This window comes from Protomyctophum bolini (assembly GCF_963924005.1).
Source record: "Protomyctophum bolini genome assembly, chromosome: 16".
In the NCBI taxonomy this organism is placed as follows: Eukaryota; Metazoa; Chordata; class Actinopteri; order Myctophiformes; family Myctophidae; genus Protomyctophum; species Protomyctophum bolini.
In genome coordinates this window covers 3,401,207-3,413,778 of record NC_137877.1, presented here as the reverse complement: position 1 = coordinate 3,413,778, position 12,572 = coordinate 3,401,207, and the positions used below count along the sequence as shown (strand labels likewise).

The window sequence follows — 12,572 nt, the reverse complement described above, 5'->3', positions numbered from 1 at the left end:
AGATGTTCAGGGGAAAACGCTTCCTGGAGCAGACTGGGGCTCCTCTCCAGATGTTCAGGGGGAAACGCTTCCTGGAGCAGACTGGGGTTCCTCTCCAGATGTTCAGGGGGAAACGCTTCCTGGAGCAGACTGGGGTTCCTCTCCAGATGTTCAGGGGGAAACGCTTCCTGGAGCAGACTGGGGTTCCTCTCCAGATGTTCAGGGGGAAACGCTTCCTGGAGCAGACTGGGGTTCCTCTCCAGATGTTCAGGGGGAAACCCTTCACACACAAACGGAAGGAGCAGAGAAGAGGTAGCATGAGCACAACAACTCAAACTAAGCGCTTTTCTCATTGGATGACAGCTATTCTCCTACTAGGGTTTAATATTGGGATTCGGGAATTTGCCAAACTTTTCCCGGGCTACCCGGGAATAGCCGCACTGGCTATGTTTTAGTTATAGTTTTATTTGTAAAGTTCTGATCTTATTTGTTTGGAACACAACACAACAACATGAGACAACAGCGATTTGTGGACCTATCGGACATAGAAAGTAGCATAATGATCAACTGAAGAGGTGCACAGATCGAGTCCAGGTTTATGGACCCGATATTTATTTGATATATGCATTAATGCATAGCAATATTTAATTAATATTGAGTCACCGTTTGATCTGGCCCTGCCTGCTTAACATAGGACCTACAGCAGGTGGTGCTGTTCTACGCACACACTTCCTGAAACAACGTTTTTTTACGGGGGCCAGATTTTACGGGGGCCAGTTTCGAATTGCAGCCGTCCGTAGGTGCCCTTTGAGAGCGGTTTTGAAGGAGTCAAGGGATTCACATGTCTTAATGACTGTTGGTAGGGCGTTCCACATTTTGGTGGCATAGGAGCTATTATATAATCCAGTGTTTTTCCAACCGTTCTTGTCTCAACTCTTCGTCGCTGGATGAGATTTGTGTCCACAATTCCATGCTGTAATTAATGATATTGATACCAGGCCATTAGGAGTCGAGATAACAGGCAAACGTCGATCGAATATATCCTGCAATTGTGTAGAGCACTGTAGACTGACGTACTGTACCTGCGGTCAAAGCCATTTGCCCCTTCCGGTTCAATCCTCCCTCACCACGCCTGTGAACTTGACTCTTATGTTAACAAACAGCGCCACACCCTGGCACAAAAGGGGGAAATAACAACAAAAACTAAATACACATCTTATCTGCCGTGTAATGTACTTAACGTCTTATTGAGGAATCTGTGCATCCGAGAGACCAATATCTGGTCAAAGTCCTTCTAGCTGCCGGAAAGAAGGCAATCACAAAAAATTGGCTCAAGACTGACATACCAGGCTATAAACAATGGCGAGCCATCATGGACAATATCGAAGACATGGAAAAGTTGACATTCAAGATAAGAATAAGAGTAGACCTCTATGAAAAAAGATGGGAAAAATGGTCGTTATATAAGTGGACAAGAGGTGAAACATAGTAGAATGATGGAAAGGAAGAGTTAAAAATATTCCCAAAGTAAGGTTCTAATTATATTTAATTTATTCTGTAACTTCATTTATAACGATCCGTTTATTTTATTTTAGGTTTTTATTTTATTTGTTTTTGATTTCTGTGTCCATGTGGAAGTTTGTCTTTGTACTATGTTGTTGTTGTTGTTGTTGTTTCTGTTTGTTTGATTGATGTGTCTGTGAAAACCCTGAATAAAAACAAAGTAAAAAAAATAAATACACATACTATCGGTATCAGTATCGGCCACATTGTTATTTTAAACAGTGGTATCCCTAATGAATGTGTATAATGTGGAACGTGTTTCTCTGCAACAGCAGAAGACATTGTGACTGGCATTAGATGTGCCAATATGTCATTGATTGATTGATTGAAATATTATACCCTATTAACAGTTTTAGCAGAATTACAGTACATTTCAAGCACAAACTCAATACAAAGACTGTTAACTGTGAGTGGACGACCCAATTAAGCATTACACTTGTTTACAAGAGGGTCGACCATGTTCAATTCATCAAAACATTTAGAGACGTACAAATAGACACTTCTATTATACCAGTTAAAGAACAGAACAGGAATTCATCATAAAGGAGGTAAAAAGGGAAAAGAAACATATACAGTGAGGGGGAAAAAGGGGGGGGGGGGGAGATTCAGATTTTACAGGGGCCAGTTTCGAATTGCAGCCGTCCGTAGGTGCCCTTTGAGAGCGGTTTTGAAGGAGTCAAGGGATTCACATTCACTTAATGACCTCATAGGAGCGAAAATAATTTAGTCCCTTGTTTGTGCCGAATCTGGGTTGTACATGGTTTGTTGCACTCCCTCTGGTGTTGTGACGTTTACATTAAGGAAGTATTTAGACAGGTACATGGGTATGTTGGTGGTGTCATGCATGTGACTTGAAGCCTATACCATGCAATTTATACTCTCATGTTATCACCTTCCTTCATTTCATGGAGGAGAGAGACTGGTCACCTTGTCGTCATATGGCTGTCCTGGCTCCCTTGTGACCACATGCATGTTTGGAGCTTTGTGTATTTTATCACCCAAATACATGGGTTTTCAAATGGTGGTCCCGTGGACCACTGGGGGTCCCGTGAAGGTATTGCACATGGAGTGGTCCCTGACCAATCATTTAGTATGTAGATGTATAGGAAAGTATTATGTAAGCAATTAAGTTAAGATTTTTGTATTTTATATTATTTGAATGACGTATCAATGTTGTGTAACTGGGAAGTCAGACTTCAGGAACTCATACAGAAAAGGGGAGTTAGTGGCCTGGGCTGGGCCGAGCGGTCCGGAGCCTAGAGGCTGGTAATCCAGCCTGACAGCGTGTCGCGGGTTCGAGTTTCGACTCCCGAGCCCGACGACCCTTTCCTGCCTATCTCCCCCGTCCCCCCCCCGTCCCCCCAACCTACTGTAAATCTATCAATAGAGCCAAAACGCCTAAAAGCCTTCTGCTCAGCCTTCTGCTCAGCTGCCCCTCGACTAAAGACCTTCCTCTTTAGTAAGGCATTTGCTCAGTCGGACTCTTAAGCTGCCCTGTGTGCTGTTTTTAACTGTTTTATTCTTATTTTTATTTTACATTTTTCTGCCTGTAGCACTTTGAGATTTGTTTCAAATATAAAGTGCGTTATAAATCAAATTTATTATTATTAAAAGATATCTTTAAAAAAAAGAAAGAAAAGGGACTCAACCACTACAGATGTAGGCTAATACTTATTTTGTATACTGTACCAAGAACGTTGAAGTATAGTTTTACTTGAGTAGGCTATAGCCTATACTTTCCAATACTTTACTCCACTATACATCTCAGAGGCAAATATTGTATAGTCGACTACTTTTACTGGATTAGTTTAGTATTACAAAACATTAACCACTCACGGTTGTGAGCTTCTAGATCTGCTATATGTTTAAAAGATTTGTAGTAGTAGCCTACAGTCTGAATAATGAGTATAGGCCTAATGCACTTTTTTACTTTTGGTACTTGTCTTTAAGTACATTTTAATTCCAGACTTGTACTTTAAAAGTACCTGTCTACTACATTGCAGGAGTATTCGGCCCATTGATACTGACTTTCACTCACAGTTTAGACTTCACAGTGCAGGCTTCAACACTCGGATCAGGAGTTTACATTGCAGTGGTGTGAGACATGCAGTTTCTCCTGGGCTGGTCCCACCCTGAATCTCTGGCCCCTCCCCTGCTTAAAGGAGGGATGACAGCCTTCAGAACCTGCAGGTGTTTCTCGCACCACTTTGCAGATCAAGACAGTGAGCACATCACCGGGTTTCGGCCCCCGTCCCACATATATAGACCACCCCCAAGCAGCCCTTTACTGTATTTACTGCCCCCTTACTGCCCTGACAGGTTTGTTTGAAGAGCCGGGGTCATTTTTGTCTTCAGACTGTACTAGGATTAAGTGGAAGTAACAACTTCATGGAAGAAAGCCTGCTAATAAACGCTGAATAAGGGCTACAGAGAAAGGTGAGTGTTGAACTAAGGCCTATACTAAGAACTCTCATGAATGTTTAAGATGAAGCTGAAATATATATATATTTTTTAATGAATTCAATTAAAAGCCGAATTTTTCCGAATGATTGTGTTCACTAAATCAACCATATTGTAGCTAAACATGTGCCTTATTAAAAATAAACAGTCTTATAAACAACACTAACTTCTGACATGCAATCTGATCTGATTTTGTAACGTTTCCCATTCAGTTTGCCGCGGGGGTTTCAGATTATTTCTGTCTTAAAAAACGAGATCATGTTTTATTTTTAAAGTTGTTTTAGGCCTATAAAAAAAACGCGCCGTGAATTCCTCCAGTAACCGTGAGAAACGTTAAGAACGGAAGGATTTTAAGTAGCCCATTAACAATATGACGTGCCACTGCTCATTTTTTGTCTAGAAAAATATATTAATCAATCAGAATTAATTTAGCATTATAACTAAGGCAACTTGAATAAGGCATAAGAGAAAACGGAGAAGCCAATAAAGCCATGATGTGTGTCAGACATTGAAGATATTAACAAAAGGATATGTGACACTATAATTTAAACAAGAGAGGGAGGATCACACCCAGAGAGATAGGCTATACCCAAGTCTCACATAATGTAGGGATTCACCGAAATTTAAATTCTTGGCCGAAACCGAATACCGAATATAGGAAACAGTTGGCCGAAAACCGAATACCGAATATCTGAATATGATTAATATTATACATATTTTTTCCCTACCATTGCTGTCATGGCCGTACCTTAAAGCTACCTGATTTATGGCAAAATAAATGGTTATGGCAAAACTTAACTTAAACAATAATCCCCTTAGATAGCATTTCTGTAGACTTAGATAGCATTTGATACAGACTTATAGCATGTTATGTAGACAGCACTAGAATTGCATTGTATGTAGTCATAGCACGCCATAGTACATATGTATAGCATAGTAGTATATATGTATAGTTTATATGTATAGTATCATTATATAGATATTCCACTGTTTATTTCTTAGTTTACGCATGTTTCATGATAAATGCTTTTAAGTGATGTATTCCCATGCTTTTGTTCTTGCTTAATGTAAATCGCTCTGGATTAAGAGCGTCTGCTAAATGCCTAAATTGTAATCACTATTATGGGTCCATAAAACTTTTATTCATCCCTTTTGAATGCATTAATTGCGGTTTTTAGCCATTTTCTGCGGCTGAATATTCGGGGAATCACTAGTTAAAATAGTATGTTTATGTTTATACAGAGTAAGTACAGAATAAATAATCTCTCAATCACCGGGTAATGACTGTGACACAGTCCTGTAGCTGAAATGTCAGAAATGCAGTCCTTGCAACTACAGTGTTTCCAGCCAGACAGGTCTAGTCCAGAATGCCACTTAAGCACTATATACTTATGTTGTAAAACAAATAGCAAAGATTGTTGACCTACACGCTTGTAGATGTTTGGAAAATTTGAAAGATTTAGAAAGCTTTTGCCTATAATGCCATGTTGAACAGTATCATTGGTATGAAGTGTAACTGAATATCGCTGTTTTAGTATCCTCACTTAACCCATTAACCTGAGTTTGATTCTACAAATGTTATGTTATGGTTATGGCAAAACTTAACTTAAATAATAATCACTATTATGGATCCATAAAACATTTATTCAGCTCTTTGAATGCATTAATTGCATACACTATTCGGTGATATATTTTCTGCCTATATTGGGCCGGCCGAAAATGCATATTTAGCCATTTTATGCCGAATATTTTCTGCGGCCGAATATTCGGTGCATCCAAACATAATGCGATTTATTTTAGGTGATAGCGCCATATCCACTTCAACACTGGCTTGCCTGGTCTTGTATCAAAACATAGCCTGGAAAATGGAACAGTTTAATCGTACATGAAGACCAGTATCTCTGCTATTCCATTAGGGTTGCAGTGTAGCCATTTTAGCATTATATATTATATATATTTAGCTCACTCTCTACTCTGTGTTTTATTTGCCCCTCCAGGTGGAGTAAGCATCCGGGCTTTAGCTCACTCTCTACTCTGTGTTCTCTGCCCTCCAGGTGGAGTAAGCATCCAGGCTTTAGCTCACTCTCTCTGCTCTGTGTTCTATTTGCTCCTCCAGGTGGAGTAAGCATCCAGGCTCCTCCGCACCACCGTCACCATGAGCTGGGGGGATCTGTACGCCCAGCTGGCCGGAGTGAACAAGCACTCCACCAGCCTGGGGAAGATCTGGCTGTCGGTGCTCTTCATCTTCCGCATCACCATCCTGGTGCTGGCCGCCGAGCGTGTGTGGGGCGACGAGCAGTCGGGCTTCACCTGCAACACGCAGACGCCCGGCTGCAACAACGTCTGCTACGACCACTTCTTCCCCGTGTCGCACATACGCCTCTGGTGCCTCCAGCTGATTTTCGTGTCCACGCCCGCCCTCCTGGTGGCCATGCACGTGGCGTACAGGAAGGAGGGGGACCGGAGGACCATACTGGCCAACGGCAGCAGCGGCGGCGAGAAGGCCACGGAGCTGGACCTGGAGAGGCTGAAGGCGCGCCGGCTGCCCATCACCGGCGCGCTGTGGTGGACCTACACCTGCAGCCTGTTCTTCCGGCTCGTCTTCGAGGGCGGCTTCATGTACGCGCTGTACTACGTCTACGGCGGCTTCCGGATGCCGCGGCTGTTGAAGTGCGAGCAGTGGCCCTGCCCCAACACGGTGGACTGCTTCGTCTCGCGGCCCACGGAGAAGACCGTCTTCACCGTCTTCATGGTGGCGTCGTCGGTCGTCTGCATGGGGCTGAACGTGGTCGAGCTCAGCTACCTGGTGGGCAAGGCGCTGATGAGGGCCTCGGCGAGGTCCAACCGGGCGCACCGGGCCCACCTGTACGCCCCCCACCACCACCACCCGGACAGCGGGACCCCGGAGAAGGCCCTGCTGCACAACAGAAAGAACGAGATGCTGCTGTCCTCGTCCACGGACTCCTCGTCCACGGACTCCTCCATAAAGGCCTTGTGAGGAGGGATGGATGGATGGATGGATGGATGGATGGATGTTTGGATGGATGGATGGATGTTTGGATGGATGGATGTTTGGATGGATGGATGGATGGATGGATGGATGGATGGATTGAGGAGACGCAGCACTCAGCGGAGAAGTAGATATAGATATTGTGGAGGACGAGGCAAGAAGATTGCCGTGAACTGAAAAGCCCCACTTTTACCACAATATCACGTATTCCATGTCACGGGGCAACCCGTGCCCTATATACAAAGACACATGAAACCGTTTCCTTCTATAACATGCAAGGACTATTGTTTTAAACTTTATTTGAATGGCAATCACTGATTGGTTAGTTAGTCTCTCCTGCAGTGCTGGTGGCATCTCCCTTGATGAGGAAGGGGCCTCTTTGAGTAATTGTCATTGAGTGTTCATTCTGTTTTATACTTGTTTAATTGTAACACATTATTTAGAATGTTTAGGTTACAGGGCCTTGTGTGATCAAGGTGCAGCCTGAAGAGAGCTCTCATCCTGTTTGGGTTTTGTTAAGGCGTGTTGCCCAAGTATTTATTTATCTTTTTGTCCTTTCTTTATTTTGTTGCCTGTAATATAGTTTGCTAGGAGTTTGGGGGAAATAAAAGCCCTTAACTACCATTCCTGACTGTTCTTGGAGCCTTGGCCGTTCGGGCAACTTCACATTCCACAAAACGCCTTAAGATCAATAGAGATTTTGATTAATTAACTGGCCATTTAAATTATCACAAAATGATGCTATACAGTATAGTTCAGGCACAGGACAGCTTCGCTTGTCTATACCGTGTCTTTTCAGACAGAGCTGATTCCACCAGATCCGCCTAGACCACATCAAATAACAACAATGTTAACCAATGTTTCATACAATGCGAGGGGAAAGGGGAAAGAGCTTGATGAAATAACAGCTTGTTTTGTTTGTCTTCATTTATTGATCACAGTTTAAAGGACTTCTAAAACTGTCTATATCAATCTGGCCCAGTAATGGTGAGCACGGAGGTTGTCAACCACGGAAGTAAGGGCCTACAGTGACATCTAGTGGTTCGCTGCAGAGCCTGCACAAACCCTAACTGTTTGTTGAGGCTATGGAAGACAATAATGTCTGCCTTTGTGATTACTATTAGCTTGGCTGTGTAGTTTGAGCTGACCATTAGTTCTGAATGTGCCTTATATAGTGCAAACATCTTTGAGACCAAGACATGCAGACACGGTGCAATGCCACTTTAACACTAGAAGTTTTGATGGCGATTGAATCAAATAACTCTGTTGCAATTCATTGAAATACGAGATATTTTTTTATATAGTTTTAAAACTTAAAGTGAGTTTATTTGAACGCTTTTAGGGTTTGAGAATTTTATTTTTTTTATTTTTTAAAGCACCAAAAAGCACCAAATAGCCCAACTGGTCGTGGTGCTCCATGGAACGATATACTGTGTATATTTGTACGTGACACGTCTCTAAATGAATTTGATGAATTTAACAAGGTGGACCCTCTTGTAAACAAGTGTAATGCTTTCATGGTGTCGTCCACTCACAGTTAACAGTATTTGTATTATGAGTTGTGCTTGAATTGAACTGTAATTCTGCAAACTGTTAATAAATATTTCAATCAATCAATCGTATGTAAACGTGTTTAAATGCCGCATGAACGTAGGCCTACCTGCAGTGTGTAGTTTGATGTCCATCACTTTGTTGCGTTTTCTAGTTAATTTCTCTTGTTGTTTTTCTTTCCTTCGCCGGGATGTCGGGGCTGTTGTTATGGTTGTTATGGGAAAAAAATAAATGAAAAATACACACACTAATACTTCCGGGTCAAAGCACTAGACGCACGCGCGTTGCACAATACAGCTGGTGCGTGACTTAATGCATTGCGCCCCCTGGCGGAGGAGATGTGTAACTGCCACTGAAGAAAGACAGACTTTGATTTCATTTAATAAATTTGATATATTCATGATACAATTCATAGGAGAGCAGTACAGAATTACCAAGATTGCACAAAAAGTCAGAGGACATATTTCCATTGTGATCAAAATAAATAAATAGTTACAGCATATCATAAGAAGAGCATGTGTAGCCTACAACATTACAATACTAAAGACGTTTACAACCGGCCATCATAGTTCAATAATCAAAAGACAATAAATAGATATGAATAGATAAATACAGCACTATACTAACTTGCCCATCAGCCACTTTTTCAACATATTTTTTAAAATGTTCAAAGACTGGGCAAATTTAACTTCCCTTGGGATTTTGTTCCAATCCTCCACCCCTGTATATTTAAATGAGCTTCTACCTACTCTATCCCCCTTTCTGAAACGAATACCGGACAACTCACCAAAAAGGGTAAAAGGGGTGAGTCATCTTGTTACTCTATGGAAACACTCACTCTTGAACGAAGTTGAACGTGAGAAAGTGACGTTCACACACCCACACGTAAGAAATTAACGCATTCACAATGACGTTCGTCAAGTAGAAATACAGTACGTTCCGTTCACCCAAAATATGAACGCGTTTGTGAACGATCGTTCTTTAAACGGGTTCAGGGACAACACTGCAAATACCTATAGTACATTTCAAACGTAATAAGGCTAGTGTTTCTATGTCAGTGGTTCTTCGATTTTTCAAAAATAGCAGACCTACAAGCTCGTAGCACGCCACAGTGGCGCACTATGGGCTTGTAGATCTGCTATTTTTCAATAGCTAAAGCATGCCAGTGATGCCACATGCGGCCCCCACCATCACTTAATGTGGCCCTCAGGTTAATATTAGAATACTGATATATTATTGATTTCAGCTGTTACAATTCCAAACATGACCCGCTTTAATTAATTCAGTTTATATTAGTAGCTGAATGACTAGTATTATAATTTCATTGTCTTTTTTTTTTATTTATTTTTTACGTCCAATGAATTTGCATTTACGTTCATAAAGTTAACATAATATAACAAAATGCATTTGAAATTAAATAAAAAACCTTTCAGGATTCCAATTAAAAATAGCAAAACAAATATTCAGGATTTAAATTATAATATAGCAAAAACAGCTGATCTACAAGCTCAAAACGCGTCGCACTGTGACGTGTTTTGAGCTTGTAGATCGGCTATTTTTTGCTACGAACATGCAACGTGGCCCCTCTGGAGTGAGTGTGGAAATATTGTGGCCCTCACCATCATCAAAGTCGCCCACAACATGACGTCACGAGCTGCGGTGAAGAGAAAACCACAGTTTAACAGTTTAACCCATTCTGACCGGGAACCCGTTTTGGTGTTAGCATCATGTTATGCTTTATCTATTGAAAAATAGCAGATCTACAAGCTCATAGCGCGCCACCGAGTGGCGCGCTACGAGCTTGTAGGTCTGCTATTTTTGAAAAATTGAAGAACGACTGACATTTTTAGAATCTGATCTCAGGTCAGAATGGGTTCATCAGACCAGTGTGTGTCCAGTGGAAACCTCGTATGAATCTGATCTCAGGTCAGAATGGGTTAAACAAAACAAACATGTCAACACAAAGAACAGCTACAGAAATGTAACAGCTTGTCAGAACTTTATTGCATTGTTGCATGAGCACAATAATGAATATGCATTTTTAAACACTGACAAATTTATTATTCTACCAGTAGCTGCAGGTAATACAATACATTTAAAGTAAATTGGATAAATCATCATTTTACATTCATATCAACTGGAGAATAAAGTGTATAGAACCGTTTTAATTATTTAGGCATGTTGCTATTGACAGATTAGATTATGTGATTATTCTGCTTTGCATCTATATGACCCGTCATTTCCATCCTGGATTAGAATGAATGACTGCAAACTTTTTCTGAAGACAGCGGCGTTAAAGAACTAAGATATATTGTTCAACTTGCAGCACCTTCCTATTTCAAGACGTCCATTTTGAACCAAAGTTCTGTCTGTTCAGAGTAGGCCTACAAATGAAGCCTTTACCACAAACTGATCAAGTGAAGTTCTTTTCCCCTGTATGGTTCCTCATGTGTTTTTTTAGAACATCCATTCGACTAAAGCCTATTCCACAAACTGTACAACTAAATGGCTTTTCCCCTGTATGAGTCCTAGTGTGTCCATTTAGAGTAGTTATTGCACGAAAGCCTTTACCACAAATTTTACAAGTAAAGGGTTTTTCCCCTGTATGAGTCCTCATGTGTGTCTTTAGAACATCCATTCGAGTATAGTCTTTACCACATACTGTACAACTAAATGGCTTTTCCCCTGTATGAACCCTCATGTGTGATTTTAAATGACCATTATCATTAAATGTGTTGCCACAAACTGTGCAAGTAAAGGGCCTTTCCCCTGTATGCATCCTCATGTGCGTTTTTAGTAATGATTTTGTAACCCAGCCTTTGCCACAAATCGTACACTTAAAGGGCTTATCCCCTGTATGCCACCGCATGTGTTTTTTCAGATCACCCTTTTCGCTAAATCCTTTGCCACAAACTGTACACAGAGATGTTTTTTCCCCAGTATGAATCTTCATGTGCCTTTTTAGATCACCCTTCTGAACACAACCTTGACCACAAACTGTACAAATACACGGTCTTTCCCCTGTGTGAGACATTATGTGTGTTTTTAGGCCACTCACTCCTTTAAAGCTTTTGCCACAATGTATACAAGTAAAGGGCTTTGGCTTCTCCCCCGAGTGAGTTCTCATATGTTCTTGCAATGAGAACTTTTTAGTAAAACATTTGCCACAAACTGTACAAGTATGGGGCTTTTCCCCTGTATGAATCATCATGTGGCTTTTAAGAGAACTTCTTTGAGTAAAGCCTTTGTCACAAACTGTACAACTAAAGGGCTTTTCCCCTGTGTGAACTCTAATGTGATTTTCTAGATGACTCCTTCCAGTAAATCCTTTGCCACAGACTGTACAATTAAAGGGATATTTCCCTGTATGAATCGGTGTGTGTGCATTCAGATCGGCCTTCAGATTAAACACTGTGCCACACTCTGTACAACTAAAACGTTTCCTCTCTGTATGATTCCTAATGTGCTTCTCCAGATTTTCCTTGCTTTGAAATACTTTCCCACAATCTGTACAACTGAAGCGGTTGGGCTCTGAATGAATCCTAGTGTGCTGCTCCATACATTTCTTACGTTTAAAGATTTTGCCACACACTGTACAACTAAAGCGGTTCGGCTGTGTATGAATCTTAGCGTGCTTCTCCATAGATTTCTTATGTTTAAAGATGTTGCCACACTCGGTACAACTAAACCTTTTCTTTCCTATGGATTTAGTTTGTATTGATGATTTCTGGTCCTGGGACAGCTGTCCTTCCGCATCTTGACTAGTGTGTGACCTCAGTGCGTTTAACGCTGACTGACCTTCCCTGGTCTCCTCCCACTCGTCACTATCTGCCGTTTCAGAACCGTGTGAAGAGAGAAGATGGTCGTCAGCAGTTGGTTGTGAATTTCCACCGTCCTCTACTTCATCTTGTGTTTCTGTGTGTTGAGTTGAGGTGCTGGCTCCAGGCTCCGTCTGTATGTTTTCATCATCATCAGCTTCACTTTCCACTGCTAGTAATGTCAACCCATC

The 12,572-nt window shown here is 41.5% G+C and overlaps 2 protein-coding genes across 2 annotated transcripts in view; both read left to right on the top strand.

The window, feature by feature from the left end:
* Positions 1-12,572, top strand: part of LOC308331078 (frizzled-7-like) — a 456,379-nt gene that overhangs the window by 397,421 nt on the left and 46,386 nt on the right. The gene's annotated exons all lie outside the window — the stretch shown is intronic.
* LOC308330388 (gap junction beta-2 protein-like) lies at positions 6,158-7,000 on the top strand (the record flags this gene model as incomplete). Its single annotated transcript, XM_080785237.1, has 1 exon — positions 6,158-7,000. One exon carries the CDS (start codon positions 6,158-6,160, stop codon positions 6,998-7,000), a length of 843 nt encoding a protein of 280 aa, XP_080641363.1.